At 46.1% G+C, this 21935-nt stretch overlaps 1 protein-coding gene across 2 annotated transcripts; it reads left to right on the top strand.

Moving 5' to 3' along the window:
* Window positions 1-869: 869 nt before the first annotated feature.
* Window positions 870-21352, top strand: LOC136712611 (tRNA (32-2'-O)-methyltransferase regulator THADA). 2 transcript variants are annotated; one of them, XM_066689277.1, is made up of 31 exons: window positions 870-1086; window positions 1809-1992; window positions 2254-2340; window positions 2443-2470; window positions 2657-2805; window positions 3043-3144; window positions 3373-3493; window positions 3691-3833; window positions 4006-4090; window positions 4286-4422; window positions 4501-4698; window positions 4920-5619; window positions 6907-7059; window positions 8486-8595; window positions 8720-8880; window positions 9143-9318; window positions 9415-9600; window positions 9705-9853; window positions 10201-10347; window positions 10451-10555; window positions 11101-11301; window positions 13417-13567; window positions 14021-14267; window positions 14412-14648; window positions 14803-15007; window positions 15233-15439; window positions 16237-16475; window positions 16578-16748; window positions 17621-17878; window positions 18083-18288; window positions 19025-21352. In XM_066689277.1, exons 1-31 carry the CDS (start codon window positions 956-958, stop codon window positions 19276-19278), a joined length of 5628 nt encoding a protein of 1875 aa, XP_066545374.1. In that variant the 5' UTR covers window positions 870-955; the 3' UTR covers window positions 19279-21352. The 2 variants fall into 2 exon arrangements, with proteins under 2 accessions (XP_066545374.1, XP_066545375.1); XM_066689278.1 differs by lacking the exons at window positions 18083-18288; window positions 19025-21352 and having other exon boundaries at window positions 17652-17766.
* Window positions 21353-21935: the final 583 nt, after the last annotated feature.

Here is a 21935-nt window from a genome sequence, read left to right as displayed (position 1 = left end):
ACAAAGCCCTTTATTTCATAAAAGCAATACACCTCTTTTTTTTATCAAAGAATTATTGGGATTTAGAAAATCTGTCCCTAAGCTCTTCAGATAAGGGGTTTCAAAAACCTGATAACAATAAACATCTTTTCACTCCATTCACTGGGTTTTAATAGCCAAAGGATTGCTGATGTAAAAGTCACCCAGGCTGTGTAGATGCTATCTAAACCCTTCGTGATTTATAAAGGCAAGCGTCTGATCATTTCTGTATTGGTTCAAATGGTGGTAAAACCATTACAGGGGATTAATATCAACTAATCTCCTTTGGCTCTGCTTTCTACAAAAGCATATTTGAGGTCTTAAGAAATACAATCCTTTGGCCAAAATAAAAAAGCAGTCTTTTCTATTGTCCTCTAGAAAAATCTGTATACCATATCTCAGTTGGCCCGGTGATATGTTTTGCCATTTTAAACAGAATTTTTTACAAAAAGCTGGACCCAAGTACCCAACCATATGTACAGGACAGATCTTATTTTTTTATGATAAGAAACTTTGAACACTAACTTTGCATATTTCATGTTTATTCACTGGACCTAGATGTTAGCAACAACAGGTTAACCATTTACAATAACAAAGAGCTACAATTTCTAACGTGAAGGATTCATTTTAAGTTGGCTTGCTCTTGCAGACTATATTAGAGGCAGTCGTGACTTTCTAACCCCTACAGACAAAGGGATAAATTGCTGCATCTTGATTTCTGTGTCCCATACTGTCAAGCACACACAGAGAGGTACCTGGCAGGAGACCGCCACACCGACAGGGGGCGCAAGTTCATTCATGGATGAGGCGCGGATAAATTTCTATGGCAGGCTGCAGAGGAAAGCGTGGTTTAGTGACAGCGGTGTTTACATGGTCGCAACGTGTGCATGGCTGATATTTCTCTGTCATCTATGATTTTATATTTATATCAGCAAACATGTTTCTGGACGAATCGGCTCAGAAACAAGCTGACGCCTGTGTGACCTTCTACAGGAGCATAGAGAAACTACCTGTAGATGTTAAGAATAAACTGCTTGAATTCATTGCAAAACTGCAAGAATCCACCAGGTAAGAATGACGATTGCACTATTGCTATTTTAATATAGAAATGTTCTTTTCAGTGAGTATACACAGTTTAACCTCGTTTAATTAACTGACATATCAGTGTTATTTTTTCTGCTGTGATGGTACAATTTTCAGCCTGGCAGCTGAATCAACCTACCTCTGCCGTGAGAAAACACATCTCAGGCAAATTAAAAAAGTAGCAATGACACTAAATAAAGAAACAGAAAGTTAAAACAAATTGTCGTTTCATATTTAAAGTGCAAACTCAGATTGTGTTACTCACGTTTTTTGGGTTTTTTATTTCTCTCCCTGCATGGGATGTTTCCTTCTAATTATGGATCTAATTATGAGATCACTGGACGGCAAAGCAAATCCACAACATTTAAAATGCCCCTATTATCTCAAAAGCCAGGACTACTGCCCTCTGTGTACACTGGGCAAATGATTCAGTACGTACAACTGATCTGGAATCTGAGTGTTTTAAACTGCTTCAATTCTTCAAGATGGTAACTCCTTGAATGTCCACACATTTCTCCACACAACTCCAACTCTAGCTGGAGTTAAATCCCTTCCACAAACCCTAACTGTAACCCTAATATTCCTCTTGATCTTAACTCTAGCCCTTAAAGGCAGTAGTTGTGTGGGCAGACCTTTTGAGAAGGTTGTTGTGTTGGTTATAATTTGATGGGAGCAGTGTCTGAGTTGCATTGGTTGTGTTTGTGCAGGAGCTCCGGGAAGCGCTGCAAAGAAAGACGTCTGGAGGAGGCCCTGGAGAAGCTGAGGGCTGCCTGTGAGCTGGACTGTTGCAGCTTGCTCCAGGTCCGGCACGTTCTCCCGTTGGTGCGGCTGGTCCTTGCCTTCCAGCTGGAAACACTCGGCAACTCCACTGCCTTCCGCAAGCTCGACCAGGTACCTCCCAGACCGACCAGACTCCTAACCCCCGAGTCCGTGTTAATGGACAATTTTACCAGCATGGGTTCACTGTGAACTGTCCACACTAGAGATTCACAAAGTCCATTTCTGAGCCGTGTGTAGGTTTGTTTGGTTTCTGGCGACCTGGAAGATGAGATGGATGGATTAGGACTACCCATTTCATTGCCCAGAGACTGCACTTTCCTGCACGTTTAAAGCTGCATGCTGCGCTGAAGTGTTTTATTGGTTGTATTCCAGATGATGATTAAGCTGTCAGAGATCAACCAGACCCTCGTTTTTGAGGAGGTCCAGAAGTGTCTGAGAAGCACAGTAGACAAGGATGAGGTAAGACTAATGGTGCTCTACTGTTTTACTACACCAGTCAGAGGATGAAAATACAGATTTTTGAGTTTGTTTATTTTTATTGTTTTGTTTTGTCTCTTTCAGATTTTATCATTTAAGGACCTCCAAATAGGTTTGTGTCAGATAATTTCTATTCTAATATGCAATACATTATTATTTTTATTATTATTATTATTATTTTTTTATCTTAGTCATGGTGTATCTGAAATGTCTGCCTGTTACAATAAGCATCTAATAGGTGTTCAACCTCTTTGTGATTGTCTGTTGGCTCTGAGTTACTGTGTTATTCTCCCGGCAGTATCCATGTTTCTGGAGGACAGCTCTGTGGGCCGTCAGTTGTTTAGACAAGCCTTTCCATCGCTGCTGTCCAAAGTAGCCGAGACCTTCCCAGTCATCATGGACCAGGAAGCAGCTAGAAATGGGGAGTGGTGCTATCTCACAGTGAAGGTTGGGCTTCATCATCTTACTGTGATCAGATTTGAATTTCTTAGGTACCCAGTGGTGGAGGATGCTCTTGGATTGGTCGTTTATGTGTATCTGTTGCATAAGTTCTTAAACGGTTGTGTCAGAGGCCTTAGTTTTGATGGTACAAAACCCAATTCTGTAAAAAAAAAAAAAAAAAAAAAAGTATTTATTTGCCCTGAATCATGACTTATGGGAAATTGACCGTTCAGCTGTTCACAGGTTTGCCTACAGATTTTCCAGCTGTTGCCCACTGGTTATAATGAGAGTAACGCAGCTACGGAGGTCATTCTGCAACATCTGCTGCTCATCATCCTGGGGCAGGTACTTCCTCTTTTGTCTCTGTCTTTTAGAGCCAATTAAATCTAGATTGAAGCAGTGAATTGAAGGAAAACCATAGAAAAAGACAGACGCTGAATCACTTAAAGTGAACAAGTAAAAAAAAATGTGTATTATCCAGCCTTCCATATTTGTGTTACTTTGCGTAATCTCATCCCCTGTTCCCCTTCAAGAGACAGTGTTAGTGGCTAAGGCTATAGTGTTTCTCCTCAGAGCTCTAACCGGGACACTCGGCTGCTGGCCGGCACTGCTTCTACAATGGCGATTAACACCGCACCGCAGCCCCTGGATGGCGTGGAGGCCGTGCTGAGTTTCCTAGAGGTAGCCAGCACAGGTGAGTGGCGGCAGCTGTCTCTACTGCTCCTAAGTAAAGGATAACGATGCCCGAGCTTTAACCATGAGCAAGGAAAGAGCCTCATCTCTTGTGGTTTACGTAAAGGACCTTTAGATGTTATGGGAATCAGACCCTGGGATTGTTTTTGTCTAGTTGATCAGCAGTTATTCACCCTGTTCTGTGTCTGTGGGCCTCAGGACCGTCTCGGCTGTGCACGGGCAGTGTGACCGTGGCCTGTGGGGTTCCGAGCCGGGACGGGGTGAACACGCTGGCGGTGACCAGGGGACTCCTGACCTGCTGCAGGAAGGACATCCTACTCAGCCCAATGGACAGGGAAGGGGTACGACCATCTTGGCAAACTCGGTGACGTTAGAGGAGCTTCTCATTGAAGCTGAAGTGGTCTAGTTCTAAGGGCTTGCTTTGTGAAAGAAGGGCCTCATGTGAAAGCATGTCTTAGGTAAAAAGTGATTTTAATTTTATAGTACAAGTGAGTCTCCTTTTTCCTGTGCCAGACCTGCCTGTTGTTAGATGGTGTGTTTCCTGTTGTCTCTGCCTTGTGTGAGGAGAGCCTGGACTGCCATTATTACATCTTCCAAGGTAATGGGTCTTCTAGGGTGTGTGTGTGTGAGAGGATAAATACAAATATGTTGTCGTGGTGTGCTGACATTAGTGGACCCGCTTAATGTACATACGGGGAGCTGGGGGGTTTCCTTAATGGCTCTCTGGCGCTTGTGATCGGTGTCGCTGCGGCCAGGTTTGCTAACCCCAGCCTTTTGCACGTGTCTGTCGCAGTGCTTGCCCTGTGGCTGAAGTGTGTGCGGGAGAATCTGGAGGAGGTGTGGGCAGTGACAGGAGTACCCCTGCTCTCTGACCGCTACCGCCTGAAGCAGCGCCTCACCCAGCTCATCTGGAACAGTGCAGAGAGCCCAGTAAGGTTGCTGCCAAATTTGTGTGTCGGTGTCTACTATTTTAACGATGAAATGTATTGACTTGTGATATTGTTGCAGGTGGAAGGCGTCTCTGAGTTTGTGCACAGCCTGTTCCGTCTGCTCTTGGAGATTTACGAACTGGAGTGCGAGCGCTTTCAAGACCCAGAGAGGCCTCTTTACATGTCCTTGCTGCACAGAGTCACTGCTCTGCCCTGGGAGGCCAAATCAAAGTACTTCCCCCTGTGTGCTCTGCTCCCCTACATTGGCACAGACAAGGTAAAGGTGACCCTCTGAACTGAAGATCTAGAATAAGGCTGAATGTAGAACTTAAGTGTTACAGCCTCAGTCTAGCAGCATTTGTCAGAGTCTATGAATAAGCAGGTAGGCGTAGCATCTGGCCTGGATATGCACCATTGCTCAAAACTCCCTTTGAGTCCAGAGGTGTTGGTATGTGCCCGCTCTGAGGACCAATCATCAGTCTGTCTGTCTGTCATCAGGTGCTGGAACATTTCCCCATGCTCCCCTGCCACCTCCTAAGCTGCCTCTCCACCAATCACCTCTCTCCCTGCGCCTCTGAGGCCTACAAGTGCATCATCAAGCACCAGAGACGGGAACTGTGTGCCAGGGCTGCCCTCTCGGAGACGGAGCTGGCGGAGCAGTGGGCCCGATGGTGGTATCCCACCCTGCTGGAAGCCCTGACCTCGGACGTGACCCTCCTGCAGAACAATGCCTGCAGCTACCTCCTGCCCTGGACCCTGCGCACCTTCCCAGCTGCCTTCGAGCTCCTTCAACACCAGGTCTGCCTCTCCGGCCCGAGGCAGCTCCGAGCCTGGGCCAGCATCCTGGGCGCCCAGAGGACAGTGACTGGGTCTTCGCCCCTGCAGAGCAGCCAGCTGGGCCCGCTGCGCCTGTCTCTGGGCTCTCTGGATGACAGCGTGCGGCTGGCAGCCCTCAGCCTCCTCTGCTGCAGCCCCAAGACCAACCAGCCTCCCACGGAGCTGGAGCTCGCCGAGATGAGGGCCTTCATACCCCTGAACCTCAACTGCGACTCCTCCCCTTTCCGGCAGCACCTCCAGGCCGGGGTGAAGAAATTCCTTGTCCGAATCCGGGACAGCTGCCTGGCCTGCCTCAGAGCCAGGAAGGGCAAGATCGAGGGAGAACAGGAGGAGAAGAACTCTCTGGTGGCCCAGGGAGTAGGTGAGAATTCAGCACGGGCTTTGCATTTTTGGGCAGCCAAAGGAAGTGTATTTATTCTTTTTTTTCCACCACCACTGTCATTGTTCACAGAATAACAGATTGTTGTATTTTTTTGTCACACGATTCTAGAATGATAATGATTGATTTAATTAAAATGAACAAGATCTTCAGGCTGTTGGTGGTGTCTGCTTTAGGTTTAGGGATCCGCACCTTGTGTTTTTCCAGTCATCCTTAAAAAGCTAACATTTCATAAGATTTATTTTCACTACAGGCCGTGGGTTGTTTGGGAGCCTTTTAGTGTATTGCTAATGAGCCCTGCTTTTTCAGATTTATTTATTTTGTTCATTAAGGTTTTTTTTTTAATGGTTTGCTCTCCTTTGCCTGTGCAATTAAATCTGCTTGAGTTTAATTTAATTTGAAGGATAGATCCCTGTACCTTCTTGGTAGGTGTGCATTCTTCCAGAGGGGACAAAATCTTTCCTGGTAAAGCTCTCTGAAGACATCACACAGATAACCTCTGATACTAAGACCTGTTGTCAGCAGGAGAGTAAAACAGCACCCGGGAGATTCTGCATGCCGTCTGCATACCGAAACAGAAAAAAAAAGAAAACGGCCTTTGAGTCTCTTAGCTACTTAAGCTAATCATTTGGGCATTCTGTAGAAATTCTCGAGGAATGAGTGCGTTATAGATCGTTTGTGGGGTCTCCAAGCCGATTACTGATAAGCAGGGCTTTTTTAGCTGCAAAGTATCCAGCAGCAGCTGTTAAGTGGATCAGCTTGCCGAGCGTTCAACCACTGCTTGTTCTGTCTGGCCAACTGTGACGCAGGCTTTTATTAGGCCTCTCTGAAGCGGGCAGGTTGTTGTGCCTGCGGGGGAAGTGGGTGTGTACGGCGTGGACCCATCAGTTCAGTTCATCAGAGGGTAGAGAGAGAGAGGGCTGTTATGGTTCTGGGAAAGGGATGTTTACGACAATTTTTCTTCAACGATTTTCTAAAGCTTGATAGGCATGTAAGTGCCTTCTCTTTTTAATGACATGGAAAGGGAAAACATATCCTGCCCCTCCCCCTATGTACAGTTTTTAAACACTAAATGGTCAATTTGCTTTAGGAATTCCTAATCAAATGGAAGAAACGTTTCCCCTGCAAATAAATATTCCAGATGAAGATGCTGCGCTTCAGCTGCACCTCTTAGTGGTACAACTGCCATCTGATGGGTGACTAGACCTCAGGAAGGCACAGAGGTGTTGAGCAGGAACTGCTAACAGCTGGTGCTGTTCGTGTTTTCAGCTTTTGTAGATTGGCTGGCACAGTTGCCCTTTTACTACCTGGCCCCGGGGCTCACCTACCAGAGAAAGAAGACTGCTCTTCTCCTGTTGTCTGCGGTGTTGGAGACATGCACCGACAGCTGGAGCCCAGACAAGAAGAAAGGCCAGCCACCAGGTCAGTGGGGGTGAGACACAGCTGTAGAACAGGTTGGGGCAGCTCTGTTTTCCACCTCAGTTGTTCATATCTTACTTTAACACATGCCTGGCTAAAAGGGTCAGATTTAAACATTTCTGTTCCAGGTTTTGAAGTATTTGGGTATTGACTTTTATGTAGAGAGGAGTCCATGCCCTTTAGGACCCGCCCCCTCCTCCTTGTTTTGGAGAGAGGTAGCAGTCTATAATCACAGATCTCCTTGAGTGATTCAACCTTCAGCAAGGGACATAGCCTTATCAGTCTGTAGAATGCTTGCTATAAACTAGAAATTGTTCTCTAATGCAAGTATTTATATATATATATATATATATATATATATATATATATATATATATACCGATCAGCCATAACATTATGACCACCTGCCTAATATTGTGTAGGTCCCCTTTTTGCGGCCAAAACAGCCCTGACCCGTCGAGGCATGAACTCCACTAGACCTCTGAAGGTGTGCTGTGGTATCTGGCACCAAGACGTTAGCAGCAGATCCTTTAAGTCCTGTAAGTTGCGAGGTGGGGCCTCCATGGATTGGACTTGTTTGTCCAGCACATCCCTCAGATGCTCGACTGGATTTAGATCTGGGGAATTTGGAGGCCAAGTCAACACTTTGAACTCGTGATTCATCAGACCAGGCCACCTTCTTCCATTGCTCCGTGGTCCAGTTCTGATGCTCACGTGCCCATTGTAGGTGCTTTTGGCAGTGGACAGAGGTCAGCATGGGCACCCTGACTGGTCTGCGGCTACGCAGCCCCATATGCAACAAACTGCGATGCACTGTGTGTTCTGACACCTTTCTATCAGAACCAGCATTCACTTTTTCAGCAATTTGAGCTACAGTAGCTCGTCTGTTGGATCGGACCACACGGGCCAGCCTTCGCTCCCCACGTACATCAATGAGCCTTGGCCGCCCATGACCCTGTTGCCGGTTCACCGCTTTTCCTTCCTTGGACCACTTTTGATAGGTACTGACCACTGCAGACCAGGAACACCCCACAAGAGCTGCAGTTTTGGAGATGCTCTGACCCAGTCGTCTAGCCATCACAATTTGGCCCGTGTCAAAGTCGCTCAGATCCTTACGCTTGCCCATTTTTCAACTTTGAGGACAAAATGTTCACTTGCTGCCTAATATATCCCACCCACTGACAGGTGCCAAGATAACGAGATTATCAGTGTTATTCACTTCACCTGTCAGTGGTCATAATGTTACGGCTGATCGGTGTATATATACAGATCATATATATATATATATATATATATATATCAATGTTCCCCAGCTTTTAAAATCCCCTCCTGATAGAATCTGGTTGTGTTTTTGTGAGGATTTTTTATATTTCATGCTGACTGAAGGTTTCTTTCTCCCGTGTGTGTCTTTTTTTTCTTTTTCTGGAAGTGAACATGTCTGCTCTGATAGGCTGGGCGAGGCAGAGAGGACAATGGGATTTCTTCTCCAGGACCAATCTGCTGGTTCTCCTCCGCTGCTTGGAAGACGGCACCAACGAGGTAATGAGGTCACCGCTGGCCTGGACGAGATGATGAGCTCCAGCCATGTCATGGACTGAAGGAGAACATGAAAAGTTGGCTGAGAGCTGGGCTGTGTGTTGACCGGCACTGTGTTCATCTGTAGATCCGCGACTTGGGCTCCGAGCTGCTGCTGCGATTCTTCCCGCCTCTGCTGCCACAAGACCTGCGCCCCGGCCTGTTCGAGCGTGCACAGAAGCTCATATGCTGCCCTCGTGTGCAGGATGCTCAGGCAGGGGCACTGATGATGAAGATGGTCCTCCAGACGTAAGGGGGAGCATTCTAGGAGAACACCCAGCTCTGCAAAACCAGATCATAGCTTCCCAATAGGCAGCAGATTCAACTGCACAATTATCATCCCAAAAAACTGCATTAGGTGAAGTGTAATGCACGAAAACAATGCAATATTTTAACACTGCCTGTTGTGAACAACCAGAATACAGGACCTGGTTCTGGTTCGGCTGTAATGCAGGGATACTTTCTTTGTTGTTTTTGGTTGGCCATCCCTTTTTCCCCTCCCTGTTTTAAGGTCAGAGGATCTTTCTTCAATCTTGAAGATCGACTGCAAGGCAGAGAGTGACCAGGTGCCCATGCAGGACGTGAATACAGTGTCTCTGGTCCTGTTTCTGCTCCAGGAGCTCCAGCAACACCACCTAGCTGCTGAGGAGGACATGCTGAACGCTGCCAGAACCAAACCAATCCATGGTAAGACCCAGTGCTTGATTAAATGAACGTTTCAGGTCAGATTGGAGTCATTAGCACTTCCTTCCTAATCTTGGGGTTTATGTTTGTCTCTTGAAGGGGTTCTCGTGGCTCTGCAGAGGTGTCTCCTGGATGTCCCAAATGCTTGGATTTCAATGCAGACAGCTGACATCAGCCCCCGTGGGTCAGAGGTGATTCCCAGGCTGGTGGAGACCTTGGAGAAGATTAGCATGTTCCTCCTGGGGGTGCTGTATGGAAACCAGGGGGGATCTTGTGAGGAGCAAGGTAAAGGACAGATGGGCTAACAGACTGGCCAACATTTCACAGCATTTCACTTGCTGTAATATATGGGGAGACGCATGACCCTGTCTTTCCGTGTGCCTTTTCAGAAACGCCCCCATCGTTCTGTGACATGGGGAACGCTATCAACTGGGTGATCGCGCAGGGTGGGGGGCTGGCGGATGGAGAGGGGGACGACTGTGTGCTGCTGTCAGAGGAACACAGCCTCATTATGACTTGCTGTTGGGTCTCCTTGAAGGTAGGCACCTTTTGTGTCAGTAAGGCCCCTTGCAATGGTCACAGGTGTGGCAGCAGTGAGAAGTGACTTGTACATGTTTGGATTTCTACATTGCTTAACCCTCATGCTTATAACATGTCGAAGTTTGGTCTTTTTTTTTTTTTCTCTTTCACCTAAAACATCTCCTTTGATAGTTCCCAGCATGGCTTTACAACAAGGTAACATATATTGTATTGACATGATAACTGAATTTATCAAATCAGTTACATTTTCCTCTGACACATGCTTAAAAGGCTTCAATGTCCACTTCTTGGTAATATACTCTCCGTTTTAAGGGGCAGCAATTGGTCATTTTGGTGTCTTTCTAGGAAATTGGCATTTTTCTGGGCTCACTGGTGGAGAAGGTGTTCTTGGTGGCGCCCTCTGGTGCTGCGACACAGTCCCTGCTCACCATTGAAGATCTGAAGAAGATTGCCAAAGTGTTCAAGGATATTCTTCTCAAGTGTCGCCACTGGGTATGGAGCAAATGTCCATCCAGACTAGTTTTTATAACCCCATATGATTCACACTTCCAGTAGGAAATAATTGTAGTTTTTGCTGTTTGCTCTTTGTTGGCAGGGAGCTGTGGAGGGGTGCTGCGCCGGCTTCACTAAATTTTGTGCTGTTCTTCTGAATAACCCGAACCCAGAGCTACAGGCGATCCCTACAAGCATGCTGGAGCAGGTAGCCTTTGCTTCGCCGCCAAAGGGCTCTTCACGGCATCACAGTTTGTTTGTGTTCCAAATCTGTACATAATGGTTATTATTCGGTAAGCAATTCCATGAAAAGCACTGGGTCTGCTTTTGTTTTTGTCCTTCCAGCCCCAGCACTGTGCTTTTACCAGACTGATTCTTCTCCTTTTGGCAGATGGAGGTTTTTTTTTTTTTTGTGTGGCAGCAGTTCCTAGAAATTGCCATTTAAACATCTGCAGTGTCCCGTCTCAATTCCCAGCTGAGTGGCAGACCGAGCGGCCGAGAAACCTCAGAGAAGCGACACGTTTGCAGAGTGGAATGTGTCCGCATGCTCCTTTACCACATGCCACTTCCATGTGGTTCTCTGAGAATGCTACCAAAAATGGATGAGATACTGAAAGCTCCAATGACATACTTGTAAACATAGAGGATCCCAAAATCCCAAATACCTGGGCTGCCACCTCTTTCATATTCTGAAACACGTGCTTTTTCTGGCTGTCATGTGAGACTCTCTTTGCTCCTCTGCTCTCCTCTCAGGGGTTGTTGGTGCTGCAGACGCCCCGCAGCACGTCGGTGACCCGGCGGGCAGCAGGGCTCCCCATGCTCATCCTCTGTATCGTAGCGGCAGAGAACGCCAGCAAAGCCCGGCCGCTGCTGGCCCACAGCATGAAGACCCTGCTGGACACGGCCAGAGCGCCTCTGCCACTGCACTGGGACCAGACCCTTGACCTGCCACAGGTACACAAACACACGTGTGTGTATATATACATCTATACACAAATGCGTGAGCACAAGTGCATATATACACCTCTACCCCGATATAATGTGGTCCGTGGGAGCCAAAAAATCTTAGTGTTACAGGTTTTATCAAACTTGCTTTGGTCTTGAGCATTGATTAATAGTCAGCAAATCATTTTTGTTACAGCTGACAAGGCTGTTTGCAGTAAATAAATCTGCTGTATAATGGTTAAATTATATCTCCTTTATTTAATTACAACCCTTGTTTAATAAGCTTACTTAAAAGATACAGTGTATTAACAACACAGGTACTAAACACTGCTAAATATAACCATGTGGGCTCTGTTTCATCAGACATCAATCAGTTGGTCTGTGTGTAATGTGTTTAGGAAAATGATAAATTCACACAAAATACCAGAAAACCCTTTTAATTGTACATCCTTAAAAATTGTTGTATGAAAGGATTTTGGTATTTTAGCAATTAGGGGTGTGGGCCACTTTGTCATTTAGCCAACTATGTTATACATTGATTGTTCAGTAATATGAAGCATTTTGGAGTTGGGAATTTTTACTGACAGAAAATATTAAAATTAAGCTAAAAAAGGTAACGTAAGCAATGGTTTTAAACTGTCAACGATATAACTTGAATTAAGACTTGCAGACGATGTTTTTTATTCAATGAAGATTGTAGTGAAAGTTTGTAAATGCTGTAAATGTGCTCTGCTTTGTGTTTTGACACTCATGACCATTTGTGTATATATATACACTCACCTAAAGGATTATTAGGAACACCATACTAATACTGTGTTTGACCCCCTTTCACCTTCAGAACTGCCTTAATTCTACGTGGCATTGATTCAACAAGGTGCTGAAAGCATTCTTTAGAAATGTTGGCCCATATTGATAGGATAGCATCTTGCAGTTGATGGAGATTTGTGGGATGCACATCCAGGGCACGAAGCTCCCGTTCCACCACATCCCAAAGATGCTTTATTGGGTTGAGATCTGGTGACTGTGGGGGCCACTTTAGTACAGTGAACTCATTGTCATGTTCAAGAAACCAATTTGAAATGATTCGACCTTTGTGACATGGTGCATTATCCTGCTGGAAGTAGCCATCAGAGGATGGGTACATGGTGGTCATAAAGGGATGGACATGGTCAGAAACAATGCTCAGGTAGGCCGTGGCATTTAAACGATGCCCAATTGGCACTAAGGGGCCTAAAGTGTGCCAAGAAAACATCCCCCACACCATTACACCACCACCACCAGCCTGCACAGTGGTAACAAGGCATGATGGGTCCATGTTCTCATTCTGTTTACGCCAAATTCTGACTCTACCATCCGAATGTCTCAACAGAAATCGAGACTCATCAGACCAGGCAACATTTTTCCAGTCTTCAACTGTCCAATTTTGGTGAGCTTGTGCAAATTGTAGCCTCTTTTTCCTATTTGTAGTGGAGATGAGTGGTACCCGGTGGGGTCTTCTGCTGTTGTAGCCCATCTGCCTCAAGGTTGTACATGTTGTGGCTTCACAAATGCTTTGCTGCATACCTCGGTTGTAACGAGTGGTTATTTCAGTCAAAGTTGCTCTTCTATCAGCTTGAATCAGTCGGCCCATTCTCCTCTGACCTCCAGCATCAACAAAGCATTTTCGCCCACAGGACTGCCGCATACTGGATGTTTTTCCCTTTTCACACCATTCTTTGTAAACCCTAGAAATAGTTGTGCGTGAAAATCCCAGTAACTGAGCAGATTGTGAAATACTCAGACCGGCCCGTCTGGCACCAACAACCACGCCACGCTCAAAATTGCTTAAATCACCTTTCTTTCCCATTCAGACATTCAGTTTGGAGTTCAGGAGATTGTCTTGACCAGGACCACACCCCTAAATGCATTGAAGCAACTGCCATGTGATTGGTTGGTTAGATAATTGCATTAATGAGAAATTGAACAGGTGTTCCTAATAATCCTTTAGGTGAGTGTATATATATATATATACACACACACAAAGATGCACACAAGTACATGTGGCAAAAGTAAGTTCATATAATGATCATATAAGCCCTTAAACTACTGGTCCACTGGTCTACTCTCTCCTGCTCCTCCTCACAGGTGTGTGCAGTCCATGCCCTCCAGGCCGTGGTGCGATGCTCTGGGCTGGGCGTGGCCGTGTTACAGTTTGCTCCTGCCATGACCATGCTGTCTCTGAACGCCCTGAGTTCCCCCTGCTGGGCAATGAGGAATGCAGCCCTCCAGCTCTTCAGTAAGAACTGCTCCACTCACCAGTTTATATGTGCTGTCCTTTTGAGATCAGGAGTCATTTTTGGTTGCTCCTGCCGTCCTCCCCCTATGCACCAACTTCAGAAACAACATCTCCTCCTCCAGGCATATATATTGCTGTTTTCATTATAATGGTGTGTTTTATTAAGTTTTCTATATTCATATTCACACTCAGCATAGAAATAAAGGCTTAATTTAGATGAATAAGCGTTTACATTGCCGAAAGTACTCTTGATTGACACTAGGTGGCGCAAAGTCTTAACTTTCAATACTAAAGCAAGATGAGGGTACATAAGATGATTTTTAAAGCATTGGCAGCAATGGTAAAATGAAGAGAACCACAACTAGCACAATGTGTGCAATGTTTGTGTGTCTTCTCTTCTCCCAGGTGTGATTGCCACTGGCATGCTCTCAGTCAGTGTCTTTGTTCCTCCAGGTTCTCTGTGCTCTCGGATGCTGGGCCAGCGGCCGAGTGGAGGGGACGGCTCTGTGCGGCACACCATGTCCCCCCCTGCCTTCTTCACAAACTACCCCGCGCTGCAGGCCTTCCTCCTGGGACAGCTAGAGGGCGCCGCCGAGTCCCTGGGCTCACCAGGAGAGGGGAGACTCCACCTCCACCCCTCCCTGCATTCTGTCCTCGCCCTGCTGGCAAAACTGCAGCCTGGAGTCCACGATGAAACTGGGTACAGCAGACAAGCCAAGGCTGCTGGCTGGCTACACATCTGACAGTGGAAATCATATGAATTATGGAGCTATAAATGGATTATACGCTGCAGTTTATGCTGTGTCTTGACAAGGTGTCCCCTCTCGCTCTGTGCTTCTCCCAGGTCTCTGTCCACTTTCCAGGCCCCTCTGCTCCAGCTGGCTGCCAGTCCAGTCTATGCCATGAGAGAGATGGCCTCAAAGGCTTTGCTCGCCATGACGCCCCCTTCTGAGTACATGAGCACTTTACTCCAATTGGCGGGAGAATTACCGGAAACCCGAGTGCCCTTCTGTCACAATCGCCTGCATGGGCAGCTGCTGCAGATACGGGCTCTGCTGGGTAGGACTTTGGGCACTGATGGGTGAGTTTCCGTTGAGCAGAATGTGGTGCCTCAGTGCCGTGTGGACAACGATGTCCAGAACTGTGTGTGATTGGAATAAAAGTAAAAATCCCAGATAGACCTCACTCAATTTAGGAGGGCAGAAGAGTGACATGTAGGGTTGGGTGTCTTCCAGATTGGCAGTGGATACAGTGAATGTCTTGGTGGAGAAGTTTGAATCCAGGCTGTGGTTGATCACATCGACCCCCAAGTGCCCCTTAATCGGGTCGGCCTACTTGTGTGTTGCGGCCCAGCTGGCGAGATTCTGCACTCGCAGCTTCCTGGATCAGCTGCACACCAGCCTAATGATGGAGCTGCATGGCCCAAGGAACAGGCTGCAGGTACAGCATCGTAGTGTTCTTGTCAGTCACTGCCACAGGGAATGAACACAGTAGCAATCATCTCTCTCTGCCTTGAACCCTGTAAACTGCTATCACCAGCACTGTGCCTCAGTCCAGAAGATCAGAACACAAGCTCCTTTTGTTATCCCGCTTTCTTCTTTTACTTTGTACTAGCCACCTTGTGTTGTGTTAATGGTTACTCAGTCACCTTTGCTGCCTGTACAGGTGGGCTTGGCAGTATTCTCCCAGAATGCTGTGCGCTTCCTCTGTGATGAAGCCGTGAGAGCCGGAGACCCTGAGATGGGGGAGCAGGTGTGGCGGCTGCTTTCTGTGGGAGACCCTGACGTGCAGTTGGCTCTGGTCCGCTGGGCAGGGGATGGACAGAGCTGGAAGGACACTGACCTGCAGCCAGTTCTGGACAAAGCTCTGAGGGTGAGATATTTATTATAGTGGGCCGTCTTCCAGTGTTAAAAGTGGGTCTCTCTCTCCTACCTGAATGCTAACATATTGGATCTGTCAGATGCCATTTAAGTAATGGCTGGTAAAGTTATGTTCTTTGTGTGTGAAGTGTGAATGAATACAATGTAAGGAAGTTGAATGAGGTCAAGATAAAGTTAATTTCCACTTGTGAGGTTTAAGACAAAGAACAACACTTTTTTTTTTTCCCCTATTCTCACAAAGAGAGCTTGCAGGCTGCAGTTTTAATAAGGACTGTATTCTGGGAGTTTTTTGTTTAACTCCATACGTGTGGCAAGACTTGAAGTTCCTTCCTCTGAAAAAGTTGCTTTTCAAACACAGTCCCTGTGGACCCGTGCAAGCATAACGAATCTAACTCTAATCAAATCTGCGCACTGGCTTTATTTTCCCATATCCTCTTTTGATGTTTTACCGAATAATTACGAGCAATATGCTGAAAATATTTCCTGTGAGCCGTGCTGATAAGAGTTGAAAATCGCTCTCTGTTGCCAAGACATTGTAAAAAAAGTATTACTTGGCTTTTGTTATTGCTTTGTTAATAGGGAGTTTCATACTGTGGATAAATAAATGATGCTTGGCTTACAAAGGCATTCAAAAAACACAATTTAAGGGCAAACTGTTTTGAGAAACAACCCTGTTCTGTGTAAATGTGTAAAACATTGTTTTGTGACCTCTTCATTCTCAGGAATCCTACCTCACCTGTTTTCTCTGGTTTAATCAGCAATACCTTTGTTACCATTCTGTCTGTCCAGGACAATCTGAAGGCCTTGCTGGAGAGAGGTAGTGTGGAGTACAGGAGAGCGTACCTGGAGGCTTTTGTGGCTGTGGTGACCACAGGTGCAGACAGCCCAGACCCCCAGGCTGCCCTTCCCCCCGGCCCGACCCAGTGGATCTGCACTGAGCTGCTATTGGACCTTCTAGAGAGCCGGTCTGGTGGGCCTGAGCTCCTCTCTCAGCTTCTCTGTGCTGTTGGTCTTCTACTGAGTGACAGGTGGGCCCCTATTCAGAGACAGCAGTGCTGGAGCACAAGGGCAGTCTAGTTGAAGGTCCAGATGTCTAACCAAGCAACCCCTCCCCACCTCTCCTTGTCCAGCCCCGCAGATTCCCTGACCGAGCGCTGGTGCGGGCTGCTGGAGACTCACAGGACCCCTGAGACCTCCGACTCCCTAAGGCTGGGCTGTGCGAAGGCCCTGCGGCTGGGGGGGGCTCCCCTGGTGCGCAGGGCACTGGCAGGCCGGGCCCCGTGCCCCGCTCTCTGCGCCAGGTACTGCTGCTGTCAGTGTTTGTACAGGTGGAGAAACCGAGCCACACTGCGTTTCTCTTCTCTATAGCCGGACATTTTACGCTGAAAACACTGTGCCTGCTTTTGTAGTGCAAACCTCCAGCCTTTCACAAGCACAGTAAGCGCTGTGTTGGAGACGGCACTATAAGGGGTGTATATTCATAGACAGATTAAATTTCATGTTTTGCAAAACGAATACACTTGACTGCCTAAATATCTCCGATAACCAACAATCCACACTGGTCAGAGACATTGATCAGAAAGCCATCAAACAAGTTTAACTGCATATTCTGCTTGTTGTGTGAAAGTTTAGTATAGGATATTCAGTCTAAACAGTTTATAAACCTTTATAATAATACAGTTTTGACATTTTAGGCAGCTGTAGTTCTCGTTTAGCGTACAGTGTGTCGATAGATTGAGGGACAGTCTTGTCTTGTGTTTAAAGAGATGCGTAACGTCCGTAAGCAGGCGGAGAGTTCCACCTACACAGCATTTTACACCCCGCTAGCTTTGCCATGGTAACTGCCTTTATTTGGGTTCTGTTTGCCAAAGCTCTTAAGATGCTAGATGTTATTTCTGCATGTAGAACAAGGTGTAGCCAGGCATAATCCCAGGTAATGTTATTACTTAGAAGTGCTAGTCTGTCATTAAAACCAGCAGGTTTACTAATTAACCCTTCTGAACCCAGCATGACATGTATGACCCATTTAACACAGCCCTGGTGAATTGGCATAATATATTTTGTCAAGCCTGTTCGATGTTTCTGACATCTACATCCCACTGGGCTCTCAATGGATTAAAAATCTAATCCTGACAGGAGCGACTGCCAGATTTGGTCTGTGTTTTTCTTGCAGGTTGATCAATACTGGCCTCTACCTGTTGCAGGACGAGGATCAGCAGGTGAGGACGGAGGCCGCTAGGTTCGGCTCCATGGTGACATTCACCAAAGACGGGCAGCCCTGCTTTGAGATGCAGGCGAACCAGGTGCTGCTCTCCCTCCTAGACCTGCTTCTGGAGGAATTCTGGGATAGGCCGGACAGCCTGGAGGCCTTGCTGTCTCACCTCCCACCACCAGACTTGGACGCAGTGCTGAGGGACACCCAGGACACGCAGTGAGTCGATGGAACTTCCTGCAGACACCTTAACATCCCCTCCAATCACAGGCCACGGGCTCTCTTTTTATGTCAATACCCTGTAACGAGGCCTAATCGATGAGATATATACGTTTCATGGTTATTTACCTGTTTCAAACCCCCTAGATGATATTCTTTGAATGGTTTTGTAAGTGGTTACTGAAGGGTACTTCTCTGTTCCAGGAGCCTCAGTCTGTATGAGCAAGACGAGCCCAACGTGTTTGCAGAACCAGCCGTGATGTCGCAGGTCCTGCTGCCCTATCTCCTCCGGCTGGCTGACCGGGCGCGCACCTCCGCCTGTGTCAGGGAGCAGCTGAGCCGCTGGGCGACGGACAGTACGGCACAAATAATGACCAGCTTTCACCGCTGCCAGGAGCTGCTCACTGCAGGTACTCTGATCTTTTAAATTGGGGGCGGGGGGGAAATTGGATCCTTTGTCTTTACTGGTGCCATCTCCTATTAAGGTAGCTATGGTACTTTTTAATTATGTATTTCCTTATCGAAGACAATAAAAAAACGTTAGATCCCTCACACAGAATAGCACAAACTTCACCATCTTCAAAATGTAAACCACTACAGACCTTCACAGACAGAACAAATATACAGACCTTTTTTTATAGGTTGAAAATGTGTGGTGAGACTAATTTCTACAATATTTAATCAACCTATACATTAAATACATGGATTATAGGCTAAAATACATTTAACAATAGATCCCATATATCTTAAATACACCAACAATAGTGCAGTGTTGCAATTTGCATAAATCTAAAAATTACAAATTTCTGCCATTATATTTAAAGTGTATATTTGTTTCGTGTGGGATAGCTGGGTCCCATCCCTCAACCTAAATTGTTTCCAGTTTTACCTGAATTGTCAGTCTGAGTGTCTGTATCCAGGCAGTAGTGGAGATTGTGGAGCCAGTTGCACAATACAGCCTCTATTTACTCTGTTTCCTTTAACTCTTTGTTGAGTTGAAGCGTTTCCCACACAGAGCCTCCTCTCATCGCAGTCAGTGTGCTAGTTAAGGGCGAAGCTGCTATATTCAATACTTAAGATACTTTATAGGTAATGGTATTTTAAGCAATTGGGCTGAGAGTGGTTGTTTTGGTTGTCCTGTTCCAGGCTGCGTGGAAGTGCAGCACAGGCCCCATTTCCATGGCGTCCTAGCTGGCCTTTTCACGAGGGCTGCTCTCCTCCTGCGCTTCCTGGAGTCCGTGGAAGACCCCCGGCTTCCCTGCCCAGCCCCGTTCCTGCGGTCCCAGCTGCAGGACACTCACAGGCTGCTCTCTCGGTACGGCATCCTCACTCCCGTGGAACTGACTTCACTCTTACTGACACCAGTCAAACTCCCCCTGGAAAATCTGCAGATCTGGTGATTAAATAATACTATATACAAGAATTATGGCATGATATTCCAGGGACTAAACGCTTCTGGAAGAAAAAACGGACCTTTCCCAATGTGTTATGATTCGATTGAAGAAACACATTGACAATTCATGTTTTCTACTGCGCCTCCTGCGTAGGACAGCCTGCCGTCGAGTTATTACGCAATACAACAAGCCCGGCCGTTATTGAAACACATTGAGGAATAGGTGTTTCCCACACAGCTCTTTGAATGTGTTTTAAATGATTCTATTAGATTAATTTGACATCTGCCTGGCCAGTCGAAGGTTTTGAAGTATTTCAATGTAAATAAAAACAATTCACAACAGCTATTTTGAAGTGGGCCTGCAATTAATCTTTATGCCTTCACTTAACGCCGTTCCACTTTCCCCATGTTGTGTTTACTGCTCTGAATTGGCTCTTTGTACACATGTTGTGAACAATTAGTTGTCCGGGGAGCTTTTTAATGTGTGCCAACAAAAAGCCACTTTTTATTTTATGTTGTGTTTTCTTCGCTTCGCACAAAAGCCCCTGTTTATGTGAGCGAATATGTAAATGAGCTGCTCGGAGGATGGGGGTGGTGTGGGAAAGCTCGTGACTAATTGACTAAGGGAGTTATATATTTCGACCGGGGGCTACAGATTCCAAGGAATGGTGGAGAAGCATCCAGAAACAAAACTAAAGCAGCCCTCTTATCTCCTGCTGTAGGATTTTAGTACAACAAAGATGTTTTTTTTTCCTGTTTCCACAGCCTACAGCCGCTCACGATGAGCAGATGCATACAAAAAAATAGGCAGAAACTGCCGGGGACTGGTTTGAACTGCTTTTCAGATCAATATCGTTCTCCTCAGTAGAGCTCTTCAGAGGCTGTTGCTGTCCCCCAACAGTAGCTCACACAGGCCAGGAGAGGGAGCCTGCCCTCAAGACCACCCTCTTGCTAATGAATAATTCAGCCGATCCCCATCCACTTGATCGGTCATTACTGTGCATAAATAATGTCTTGTGCTGCCAAACCTGGATGGTGATGTAATGCATTTGGTGCCTGATGCAGGACGGGTCCTAACTGGCCTGGGAATGGGTTTCTTGTAATCCATTAGATACCTCAACCCTGTTTCATTAGAGGCCATTGTCTGAGTGGGAGAGATGCTCTGAGTCTCCACTGCTGTCCTAAAGAATTAAGACTTTTGAATCACAACAGCAGCAAAGTGTCTGTGTATAAAAGCCCATTGTGGGCCGCTAACTCAAGGCCTTCAATTAAAAGGAAATTTAGATCCTAGAAACAAAACGACATCTGTGATGAAATGTACATCTAGATTTGCTGTGGCTCTCACAGTTTTATCTTTGCTTTATAAATTAGGACTTTTTAAACTGTAAAACTAGTCTGCAAATCTGTTCGTTTTTTTAAAGCAAGTTTTAAGTTAGCATGACACAAATTCCCAGAAATGACTTATTCTCTTTAACTGCTTCTTAAAAATGAGATTTAACAGTGCTGCCTGAAAAAAAACAGTATCCTAGTAAATCTATGCAGACATCTGTGTAGTGTTTAGGCCTTGCAGTGTGCAGTGCTGGTTTACAAAACTGCAAACTCCTCTGGTGTGATTGTGTGACACTCCTAGGTTTCCCCCCCCTTGCGTTTGATGTTGTGGTTTTACTGTGAACTCCGTCCTGTCTCCCTCCCTGAGCTCAGCCTTGCAGGCAGCCTGGGTGCTGTTTACAAGTCTCAAGAAATGGGCTGAGGAGCACGTGGCTTGTCTGAATGCCAGCAACCAGGCCTTATTATGGCAGTTAGTGGAAGACGGGAGAGGTTAGCCGTGCTTTTTTACATTTTTGTTTGTTTTGGGTTATGAAAACAAGTTGCAGCTCCCAGCCCTTTTGCAAATCAGTTTCCACAGCCAGCTTCCTATCAGGGGTTTCCCACTCCAGGCCTCAGGGACCCTCATTGGTCCTGATTTGTATCCACCCATTTATTTGTTTGCATCAGAAATACCTGTATTGAAGTCTCTGCCATTATTGTGACTGACAGAAGTGAGACGTTAAAATAAATAAATAAATGCAAAATAAAAACAATATTAATGGGTGGGGGGTGTGTGTTTTGGATGTCTGATGTACAGCTAAAGAAAAGTGTGAAACCATGACTTCCTGCACCTGCTACTCTTAAGAAGCATGCCTCCCCTGTGAAGTGAACAGTATGTACCAACACATCCGATGGAAGAAAACCCCCACACACGGTCACATGGTTTTTTAAAGAGCACACTGCTAACCACAGATCTTATGCAGTGTTATACGTCAGACAGGGGAAAGCATGTGCAGTTAAAACATGCAACAAATATCTGGACTGATGCTGTGCAGTGGCCGAAACGAAAAAGGGAAAAAAGCCTTGTTGTTTTATACGTGTTCGTGTGTTTCAATCAACAAGAATGGAGACATCACTCTTTTGTATGTTTGACAGTTGATCTTTCTCTGCTGTTTATATTGCTACACAAAGGGACATGCATTAACATATTTTGTCAGTGTTCTCTAGCAGGAAAACAAATTAAAATGCAAATGAGAGCACACAGCTTGCTTTTTAACTTCATGTGCATCTGTTGTGGTGTACCTGCAAAAGCAGAACTAAGCCAACTTTGGTATTGTGCCTGTAGGAGAATACTCA

The sequence above is a fragment of the Amia ocellicauda genome, chromosome 17, assembly GCF_036373705.1.
Source record: "Amia ocellicauda isolate fAmiCal2 chromosome 17, fAmiCal2.hap1, whole genome shotgun sequence".
In the NCBI taxonomy this organism is placed as follows: Eukaryota; Metazoa; Chordata; class Actinopteri; order Amiiformes; family Amiidae; genus Amia; species Amia ocellicauda.
Note: the sequence above shows the minus strand (reverse complement) of the source record. Positions and strands in the feature narration are given on the sequence as shown.